The sequence below is a fragment of the Bidens hawaiensis genome, unplaced genomic scaffold (genome assembly GCF_021521415.1).
Source record: "Bidens hawaiensis isolate Kalapana, Puna unplaced genomic scaffold, B.hawaiensis_p1.1 tig00012487_1, whole genome shotgun sequence".
NCBI lineage: Eukaryota > Viridiplantae > Streptophyta > Magnoliopsida > Asterales > Asteraceae > Bidens > Bidens hawaiensis.
The window spans coordinates 303,795-315,456 of record NW_027492023.1 but is presented as its reverse complement, the minus strand read 5'-3'; the positions used below and the strand labels follow the sequence as shown (position 1 = coordinate 315,456).

Here is an 11,662-nt window from a genome sequence, read left to right as displayed (position 1 = left end):
GGACGGATTGATGATAAGGTTCTGAGGTTGCATCTCCGATAACTCATAACCATCAGACTGGTCGTAATGTTTAGAGGAAGAAGAAGAAGAAGCGACAGACATCTCTTAAGAATATTATAAGAACAATGAGAAAGAGAAGGATACCTGATTGATGGCTGGATCATGTGGTTATAAAAGGGTTATAGACAATAACATATATAGGCGGCGGATAACCTTGGGTTTATTGATGATAATTATTGCTGACAACCGTCTAATCGATTTATCTTTTGCAGGGATTTCAAATTTCAAAATGACAGCTGTATTGCATAAACACCTGCCATTTTGGGGGCAATTGTTAGGGCATAGAATTTATGCCGAGGATCCTCTATCCTTGAATAATTTATGGATCAATAATCCTTGGGATATGCTCCAGGTTATAAAGGATCAAGGATCCTTGTTATTATCTGTTTACTAATGATTGTATTTGAGTGGTGTTGTGTTTGATAGATATAACGGCTGGACGTTTCGGTCATCCTATTTTTATGCTACTGGACGACTCCTGCACGTGGTCAAAAGAGATGGAACGGCTAGTGGGAAGAGTGGCGTGATTATAGGAGATGTAGTTAGTTCTTATTTCTTTGTATATAACGAGTTGTGATCAACTAGGTTTAGCACTCACTTACTAGCTCACATTCGTAAACAATAGCCAAGAACTCTCTGTAATCACACACACTTAGCTTCATTGTATTCGTTGATCATAAACTCCACAATTGTAACCCGATTTTTTATTAATAAATTGGTGATAGACGATTTGTCATCACCCGGGGTTTTTTCCCTTGATGTTAACGAGATCAAGGTTTTTTCCTCACAACAAATCACGGTGTTCATCCTTATTTCGTTCATATAATCATTATTGTCATCGTAGCACTAAACCTCACATTACAAATTTGGTTATTCGATCCTTAGCCGATTTTTGACCAAAACACACACAAAAATCGATGAGACTCGATTTGAAGATTTAGTGACTTTGAGAAAAATATGCATGAATGACCTAATTGGAACACCCTTGAAAGTTGGTTACTATTTCTATGAGATATTCATCAAAATTCACGGCGTTACAAATATATGTTCAAGTACAATCATATGCAAATATGCTTATGTATGAAGAATACAATTGATCTATGGTAATACTAGGATCCTAAAACTATTAAACATTTGTAATTTGTTAGTAGTTTGAGTTTCCAAACGTTGTTCAAAAAAACATAAAAGTTAGTAGTTTGAGTTCTAATTCAACTCGCTGTAGATCAATTGAATTAGGTAATATTAAGTTGATTTTGAGTTGATGGACTAGATTATACCTAGGGTGTCTACAAACTAAAAAGATCCGAATTCGAAACTAAACCCGAATTATCCAGAATATCCGCAAATTGGATATCCATACATTCATACTTGATTGAATCAATTGAGTATTCATTATAATCTTGTCTAATGAAAGAAGTGAGATTTAGATGTATACATAGCGAACGCTCGTCTAACACATGATGTTCATTTAACCTATAAAATACACATATTTTTTAAAGACATCACTTTTTTATTTATAGGTTATAGGTATATAACATTAAATTTATCCAGTGATGGATCTAGACATCAGACTCAGGGGTAACGTTTAAATTTTTTTTTACCGTACTTCACACTATGTAAACGAAACAAAAACAGAAACATGATAAAATATATTTTTTTTAACACATGGGGTGCATATTTCTTCTTTTCGTTTTTTAAAAGCTTGAAATCAAGCAATTACATCATCTTCTTTAACTTACTATTTTTTTGGCATGCCCTAAACTGTACTTACCAATATGTGAATTGTTCTCACGAATCAACTTTTATACCGCAAGAAAGAGACCTTTAGATAAAGTGTCTTTTGATTCATTATGACAAAGAAATGATAAACTATTTTCTACCCAATAATCTATAACTATGAACATAACCCAATAATTGATAACAATTTGCAATCTTTTTTCCATACTACACTTAGTGACATTCGCCTCATAGGATCACTGTTGATTCAAGAAATTGTTACATTTTTTATGCGTCTTATTATAAACACTATTAACTTCCCTAACATGGTTTTTTATGGCACTCGGTTTACTCCACTTACAAAAGTCTCCATTCCATCTTGATTACCAACACTTTTATTAAACAAGTAATAGCATAAGCAATATGTTTTTTCTTGTTTAGTGCTATACTCCAACCAATCGTGTTTATCAAACTATTTTACATTAAAACATCTTCGACTACTAGAATAGTTTGCATATTTAAAGTCATGATGTTGTGGTTGAAAAGCCTTTTTAACAAAATAAGCTCTTCTTGTGTCATCTATTTGATTAGGATGATAACTAGCAATAGGTGGTCTATCAGAGGGATCCGAAGGAAGATCATTCAAATCGTATTTCGTATTGAAGGGCTTGAAGCCGAATGAATATTTAGACAAATATTATCATTTTCTTGCATATCATTCTTAATATTTGAACGTATACCGATATCTTCATTTTCTTGCATATGATCAACAGTATTTGAACCTAGTGTTAGATCGATATCATTATTTTCTTTTCTTTTTCATTTAAACAGATTGCTAAAGCGGTTGTTGAGCAACGTTTCGGTTTAATGTTTCTCGTTCACGAACAATAGAAAAAAAAAGGGGACTTAATGGGGTGTATTTGCTTTGGGCTTTAACTTCTGTTTGGGTTTTAATTGATTTGAACTTTTAAATTGGTTGGACTTTAAACAAATTAACAGGGATAACATAATATTTTTTTTCAGGGGTGGCGGAATACAAAACCAACAAAAAAAATCTTTTTACACTGCTGACGAAAGTTAAGTGATAGTGAAGATTACCCCTAATTGTAAACTAGGTCCGTCCTTGCATTTATTCAATCCATATAATACACTATATTCTAATCCGGTAGTGTAATATATTTAAATCTAATAACTTTCTCTTAAATCAGACAATTGGTACGGTTTTAAAATCATTACAACCTCTACCCCGACTTTGAGGAGGTGGATTAGATGTCACACATGATCCAACAAGTGTACTCGTTGGATGCCACATGTTCAATTTAATTTTGGATGTGAAAATAACATTCCTATCATTAGTTTAAATCGGCATAGCCATAAATTAAATATGGCTGATATAAATTCCTTACTTTCAAAAACTTCTAGAAAGATCAAGAGTTTTATTTTGATAGTGACATGAGTGGGAGTTCGAGTCTATGGATTTTAAATTATTGTTATTGTTCACAAATTAATCGAACGAACACCAATCAATTAATCTCCCACCAAAATGTCTATAAATTCAAACTTTAGTGTTCAACCGTTTACGTGCTTGTGCTTCCCCGTGTTACTGAAATTCAACAGAAATGGCTTCAAGTTTTCTATCTCCGGCACAAACCAAGCTCATCAATTTCTCCGACACATGCAAATCAAAAACCGGCGTTTTCAAGCTCCAAGGTATGTTATCAATATAATCACATCAAGTGTATACGCTTTAGCTTTAACAAACAATAAACATACCCCGTGATTCAAGGTATGTGCTATGGTCGTGACGTCTCACTCTATTTTATGTTCTCACTCAGGCACTCACCGTGTATTTAATGATTAATACAAACATACTCAATAAAAATAAAACATAAGTATGAGATTGACATCAATAAATTTTTTTAAATCATTATATATAGTACCAATTGTTTATCAAAATTGGAAGAAAAGAAGAGAGGAAATGATTTTTGGTAGAGAGAGTTTTGTTTTCGGATTTTGAGTGATTCGCTATTTGAATGGTGGATCCTATCGTCATTTGAAATGACGGATCAAAAATCGTATATATGTTGTCAACTATAGTATGTTGACATTGGTGAAAGTAGTTTGAATTTTTCAGGATCCGTTATTTCAAATAGCAGATATTGAATAGTTCCTTCAGACAAGTACATCTTTGATTTGATATAATCAGTTTTCTCATGGGATCTATCATCTCAAATGATGGATCCTTGAAAATTCAAACCAGCTCCGTCCTTTAGAATGGCGGATCACATATAAACCAAAAACAAAATTTCCATTTCCTAGAAACCATTCGCCTTATTCTTTTATTATAATTTTGTAAACCAAAAGAAAAAAAATATATATGATACAAAAAATTTTAATTTCGTTGTAACTCACTGCCCGCTCACGGCTATCTCTAATCTGCACCTGGTGTCGTGTGCTTTACTCTACCTTGGAAGATAGAAAGGTGTTTATGTTGAAATCCCGATATGGTTTGACAATGTTGTATAAAATTATGTGCTTGGGATCTATGTTAGGGTCTTATGTGAAGAGAAACACGATTCGATGTTCGGTGACGCCTACAATAACGCCAGCGTGGCCCGGTACAGCACTTGTTGACCCTGGGACTAAGAATGGTTGTTGGGAGGGCCAAAAACCTGTTGCAATTGTTGGGTCTACTGGTTCCATTGGGACTCAGGTGAATTTTGTTAAACACTTGACGGGTGTATTAAAAATGCACTTTGATTAAAGGTTTTGATTTCGACTTTTTTGAGTTGCAGACGCTTTCTATTATCGCTGAACACGCAGATAAGTTTCGGGTTGTGGCACTTGCTTGCGGTTCAAACGTCTCTCTTCTTGCTGAACAGGTGATTTTGAACGTTGATTACAACATTTAAATGGTTAAAGTTGAGATGCATGAATATAAGATTGGAACCAACATAAAAAACCACCCTGTTGAATTTATAGTTATAATACTTTTATATAGTTAATTTTTTTTATAAGAGCTATACCGTAAAATCAAAACTATAACCATTTTTAGTTTGATTATACTCTTATAGTATTGTAAAAAAAATATATTTTTAACACAAATTAATCAACTGTTGATTATAACAATATGTTTTAACAATTTAAGAATGTAATAGAACACAAGTTATTGGGAAAGAGAAAAGAAACACAAATGAAACTTTGTTTTAACATGAATTTCCGTTAAAAAACTTAGACTTAGCATTCGTTGATTCCAGTCAAATTCGTATCGGTTTTCCGTCGCAATTCGCGATTTTTTCAGACGTTTATTGTTTTGCTTTTCTTTTAAATAGGTTAATTTTTATATTTGGCTGTTGAAGAATTTATTTTGTTGTTTACTTTCGCTGCCGTAAGCCGATACCGAAAGAATTCGCGTCGGTTTTCCATCGAAACACACGTTTAATATTATTATTTGTTGCCGACACTGTCGATTCAGGAAAAATTCTACTCAGTTCGCAACAAACAATATCTTCCCCTATGTTATTTTTAAAAAAAATATGTTAATTTGTGTTACGGACTAAAACCATTGCAAGGTATGGGACTTAGTCTGATAGGTGAGGGAACCCATTTGGCTTATAAACTCCACATCAGTTGCCCATACAACCGATGTGGGACACCATACCTTGCAATGGTTTCAATCCGTAACAATGCACCCTCCTTAAGGGCCAATGTCCTCGTTGGTCATGGCCACGTTGGTCACGGCTGGCTCACTCCAGGCCACCACTCTGTGGGCCACCACTCCGAGGTTGGCTCTGATACCAATGTTACAAGTCAAACAAAAGAACTTAACCCAAAAGACTAGTCTGATAGGTGAGGGAACCCATTTAGCTTATAAACCCCACATCAGTTGCCCATACAACCGATGTGGGACAAGTCCCATACATTGCAATGGTTTCAGTCCGTAACAATTTGTTGTATTTGACTGTTGAGAATTTATTTTTTGGTTTACATTCGGTGTCACCGATATTGAAAGAATTCGCGTCGGTTCGCCTTGGTTTTATTTTAACTAATTATTATTATTATTATTATTGTTGTTGTTGTTGTTGTATTTGGTCGTCAACGGATTTAGTTTTTGGGGTTTTGTTATGGAGAGTAATCCAATAACGATCGAATTGACGTTGACAATTTACATGGAGCTGTATCGCGCACATTTTCCCGACCGACTAGACGTCTTTTAACTATATTTTCTTATTGTAAAATATACGAGTGCCAATAGCATCAGCCTGTATACAACCTAGTTTTTATCATTAAAATTGCACTGTATGTCACAAAATGTGCATGAATGTTTTGAGTTTTTAACTATTGTTTGATTATGCAAACTTATAATGGCATATATTTGAACTCCTTGTCAAATATCAAACCATTTCTGTTTCATGTTGTAGGCAAAAGCATTCAAACCTGAGTTAATTTCTATTAGGAACGAATCCTTAGTTGGTGAACTCAAAGAAGCTTTGGCTGATGCTGATTACAAGCCTGAGATTGTTGCCGGGGAGCAAGGCGCGGTCGAGGTTGCCCGCCACCCAGATGCTGCCACTCTAGTCTCTGGCATAGTCGGCTGTGCTGGTTTAAAGGTACGTATATTCTTACATTCTTTCTCGAAACCAGCCGATAATCAAACGATCATTGAAGTTTATTCGTGTTAATTTGTAGCCTACGGTGGCTGCCATTGAAGCAGGGAAAACCATAGCCTTAGCTAACAAAGAAACTCTAATTGCTGGCGGTCCATTTGTGCTTCCACTTGCACATAAAAACAACGTAAAGATTCTTCCGGCCGATTCTGAACATTCGGCTATATTCCAGGTAATACAAATAGGGAGTAGTACGAAACCATGCGTGATCAAATCTGAAAGATATAGCAAGTTAACAATGTTGTATTGTTTTTCAGTGTATTCAAGGCTTGCCTGAAGGTGCACTAAGGCGTATAATATTAACCGCGTCTGGAGGTGCTTTCAGGTACATTGGTCCTTTCATGACTAGTATAGCTTTTAGGTTAAACTGTTAGTAACAGCTTTTTATAATTATAAATCAAAATCAAACAACCGAGAATTAAAACCGAACCGAACCAATATTATTTTGTTTTGTTTCAGGGTTTAAGCCTATTAAGATTTTATAATATAAGTTCAAAAACTGTGATAAAAATAACTATTCGAAAATGTTCCGACAAATAAAACATAAAAGATATACTCTTATTGTATTTTTAAGCAAAGCTCAATATTGTGTACATTTCAACTTATAATTGTTAAAAATTAAAAGGCACATAAGTTGCATATCCCAAAATTATATGCTCTGATTCAGCTTTTATCTACCCGTTTGAAGTAGAAACAGTAAACCAATGTGAAACCAAACCACTGACCATTTTGGACGGTTTATGTTTCAAACAGAACCATGAACACCTACATAAGCTCCCATTAGTCTATTTTGTTAACTAAAAGCCAAATTAACTTGGGGTCATTCTTTTGTTACAAAGAGATTTGCCGGTTGAGGAACTAAAAAACGTTAAAGCAGCTGACGCATTGAAGCATCCGATCTGGACCTTGGGGAAGAAGGTCACAGTCGATTCGGCTACACTTTTCAACAAGGGTCTTGAAGTTATTGAAGCTCATTATCTCTATGGTTTAGACTATGATCATATTGAAATCCTTCTTCACCGCGAATCTATCATACACTCCATGATTGAGACACAGGTTCATATTTAATCTCACCCTTTTGCTTGCGCAATAATTGTGGGCTCGTAACATAAATCATTTTATGTTGTAACTTTTAACTTGCAGGACTCATCAGTCCTTGCTCAATTAGGTTTGCCCGACATGCGTATTCCTCTTCTTTACACGCTTTCATGGCCTGATAGAGTACCGTGCTCTGAGGTGACATGGCCTCGTCTTGATCTTGCAAAGTATGTAATCAATGAATCATTTGTAACAAAATATTCGACTTCATGATAAATAATAACTACGCTTTTAACAATTGGGATGCAGGTATGGATCGTTGCAATTCAAGGATCCCGACAGACAAAAATACCCGTCAATGGATTTGTGTTATGCTGCAGGGCGAGCTGGCGGTTCAATGACCGGTGTTATTAGTGCTGCTAATGAGAAAGCCGTTGAGTTGTTCATCGAAGAAAAGTATATATATGTTTCTATTCAATAACATCCAATAGTTACCTTGAAGTATTAATCCTTAATTACTGCTAACTTTGTTTAACCTATATTGATCCAGGATTTCGTACTTGGACATATTTAAAGTAGTTGAGCTAACATGCGAGAAGCATCAAGCTGAATTGGTGGCCACACCGTCACTCGAAGAAATTATTCACTATGACTTGTGGGCCCGAGACTATGCGGCCAGCTTGAGGTCATCAGCTGTTCTATAATGAAATCCGTTCAATATTTGACATATGTTACCGAAAGGGCCTTTGCCCAAGTGGTTGTGTGAAAGTGTTGGATAATGTTTTGTCTTTCCAAGTTGTGAAAGATCAATCCCATGTGTTATTTCCCTGGGGTGATCACCATGTACATCGAGTCTTTCTCATTTCCAAACTTGTGTGTTCTTACAACATTACAATGTTCATTTAACTTAGCTGGTGTTGGTGGCGGACCAAAGGATTTGTTTTCTTCAATCAATAGTTTTTTGCGTGTGTGTCCATCAACGCGATTTACAAAATTTTCGGTTTGAATCTTGTCACATTAAAAACAGGTTTTTGCTACCGAAATATTGAGGGGATTTTATATACGTACCTAAAAATGAAAAAAAAATCCATAACTTTTAACATGATACATATATAAAACTCAAATTAAATATTTTTCAATATGACATTTAGAATTGTATTTCTCCATTGATTCTACTCCAATTTCTTTAACCGCACCCTTCGATTCACATTGCTTCAATCACAGTTTTATTAGGTTCGCTTGAAATGTCAATTACTTCAATCGCGGGTTCAACATGCGAGTAAATAGGGCGAAGAAAGAATATTAACGGATTCTAGCATGCAACTTTCACAATGTATATGCAGTTTTAATGGTCTTCATAATATCCTACTCTTAATTATTTCCTATCTTGTAATGGTTTCAAAGAATCCGATCACCACAACTGCAAATATTTATCAGATTTCCCCGGCAGGAGATTTAGCAAACTCTCAGTTTTATCTCCTTAATGAACTAGCCTATTGAGTAACTAATTTACAAATAATAAAAATAATGTACTAATTGTTGATTAGTAGCAATGGAAATCATTTCAAAGATAACACCATAAATATTCTCATTACTCCGGATATTGTGGCAGCCAACTATTTAGCACATACTTTTCATATATACCAAGAACACTTTTTATTAATGCACTATCAACCTTCACTCCTATTCGTTCTTGATCAATCTGGATAATAAGCAGTGTTTAGTTTCAACTTCACATGAGAGAAACAGATTGGTACACGAGCAAATAAAAGAACTTACAAGATTAATTATAGCGTCTTTAGCTGTAACCTTCGTCTTCTCAACCGACTCAAGAAAACAAGAGAGAGCAACTTCCTGGTAGAAACCTCGACTTAATGTAATCAGATTCCAAATACTGACAAACCCGAGTAAACCACTTAATCATCAGTGTATAGTCATTCCATTGATTTACTAGCTCACGCAACAAAATCTCCCCATGTTTATTTGTCAACGATGGAAAGTATCTGAAAAAGGATGCCAAATAGCAATGAATTAAACACGCGCAACTAACACAGTAAAAACATAACTTTTGGTTTTGCGTATCACAAAAACCGCAAAACCAAACCAAACCGTACTTATAGAATTTATTTTTTCATTATAAATTCTAAGTCATTTTTTATAGTTTGATACATAGTTTAACCTAAATATTTTAGCCAAAATGTACAATAATCAATTAACAAAAAAGTTTAGGCCCAAATTCTTTATTTTTTGTCAACTTTTATTTTTTCCACCCAGCAATTTCAAGCTAAAATGGCAAAACCAAAAAACCGAACACAAACCCAAACCCAAAACCTAAGAAAGCGAAACCGAATGTCAAATGGTTTCAAAAGCTTAAAACCAACATATCGGTTTTTGGTTTGGTTATATGTTTTTGTAAAATGCGAACTTTTGATTCAGTTTCAGTTTTGCCTGCAGCTAAAAGTGCAAAACCGAACTTGAAGATTTTTATTTTTCAATATAAATTAAGTAATTTATAGTAGTTGAATATATAGTAAAACCCAAATATTTTAGCCCAAATGTATAAAAACCAATTAGGCCCAAATTCGATTTTTGGCCAACTTTTTTTTTTGACCGAATAGTTTCAAGCTCAAATGGATGAACTGAACCAAACACAAACGGCCAAACCAAAAACCAAAGAAAGCGGAACCGAAAGTGGAACAGTTTCAAGAACTCAAAAACCGGCATTTAAGTTTTAGGTTTGGTTTTATGTATTCGACTATTCGTAGAACTTCAGGTATCGGTTTTGCGTGTAACTAAAACCGAACTGCACTAGTTGATTTTTATTTTTCATTTTTAATTCTTAGTAATGTATAACAGTTTAACCCAAATATTTTAGCTCAAATATATAATAATCAATCAACAAAAAAGTTTAGGCCCGTATTCTTTATTTTTGACCAACTTTTTTTTTGACTCGATGCTCAAATGGAAAATCCGAAATATCTGAACACAGACCAAAAACCTTAGAAAGCAAAACTGAAAGTCAAACAGTTTTAAAAAGTCAAACTGACATTTTTGTTTTTGGTTCGGTCTACAAAACCGAACTTATAGACTTTTATTTTTCATTTTAAATCATAAGTAATTTATACTAGTATAACTCAAATACTTTAGCCCATATGTATACTAATCAATTAATTACTAACTAAAAAAAATAAGTCAAACTACATTATTATTGGCCATATTTTCGACCCAATAATTTCAAGATCAAATGGCAAAAACTGAAACCGAAAGTCATGAACGGTTTTAATAACCGAAATTTCAGTTTTAGCCAAAGACCGAACCGACCCGACCCATGCTTGCACATGCTTAAAAAATAATGAAATAAAAAAATATAACAATACTTAAATTATAATTAAAATAAAAACATAGAAACAAATAAAAATATAAAACTTAAATTTACTAAATTAAAACTATTCATCGTCCATGTCCTCGTCTTCATCTTTGTCTTGTTCTCGTACTTGGCTAAGGTTTTTGCCTCATTTTTTTTCAAAAAAGCTCCCATGATAGGATCAAGATACGATAAATCCTTTCACTACGTGAATATCGACCTTCGGTCACACATGTGGTCTGGGCGATTTGCCACACTTCGGCTTAAATGTGTGGCTAAAAGGTCTTTGACCATGTTTGAAAACCTTCCAGAATGTTTTGGCCACACATATTATTCTTCATGTGACCATTCTATACCTACTCAGGTACTTTTCGCCACACTTTGAAAAAAACTGACAAAAACTAGCCACATTATAAAAACGTGTGGCCAAATGTGACCTACAGTCATAGTTTGTTTGATCTTTAATACATGTGACCAAAAACACATGCATTAGCCACAAACTGTGACATTTAACTAGCCACATGTTTTAATAGTGTGGACAAATGTGACAAACGGCTACTATATTGATAAGAGATGTGTCTAAAAGGTAAAAGATATAGCCACTTATATTACGTTGTGTGACCTAATGTCACATTTTCTAGCCACATTTTTAATAAAGTGGCGAAATATGACGAATAACCATTGTATTTTATTAGTAATGTGGCTAAAACGCTTAAAATATATGGCCACTTATACGAGGTTGTGTGACCAAAGAGTAGTTTACTTTTATTTTCCCTAAGTTTTTTATTGTCACGGATACACTTATTATGTGTGGCTA

At 34.2% G+C, this 11,662-nt stretch overlaps 1 protein-coding gene across 1 annotated transcript; it reads left to right on the top strand.

Annotated features, from left to right (window-relative positions):
- The first annotated feature begins 3,181 nt into the window (after window positions 1–3,181).
- On the top strand, window positions 3,182–8,389 carry LOC143541297 (1-deoxy-D-xylulose 5-phosphate reductoisomerase, chloroplastic-like). The gene is made up of 10 exons (XM_077034158.1): window positions 3,182–3,486; window positions 4,329–4,489; window positions 4,572–4,658; window positions 6,198–6,386; window positions 6,466–6,615; window positions 6,701–6,768; window positions 7,283–7,499; window positions 7,587–7,708; window positions 7,791–7,937; window positions 8,032–8,389. The coding sequence occupies exons 1-10, from the start codon at window positions 3,396–3,398 to the stop codon at window positions 8,183–8,185; spliced, it is 1,386 nt and encodes a 461-aa protein (XP_076890273.1). The 5' UTR covers window positions 3,182–3,395; the 3' UTR covers window positions 8,186–8,389.
- The last annotated feature ends 3,273 nt before the right edge of the window (window positions 8,390–11,662 follow it).

Coding starts and splice junctions, on each gene's coding strand:
- LOC143541297 (XM_077034158.1), top strand. CDS start 3,396: ATGGCTTCAAGTTTTCTATCTCCGGCACAAACCAAGCTCATCAATTTC. Junction 6,616..6,700: donor AACATTCGGCTATATTCCAG/GTAATACAAATA, acceptor ATTGTTTTTCAG/TGTATTCAAGGCTTGCCTGA. Junction 7,709..7,790: donor CCTCGTCTTGATCTTGCAAA/GTATGTAATCAA, acceptor ATTGGGATGCAG/GTATGGATCGTTGCAATTCA.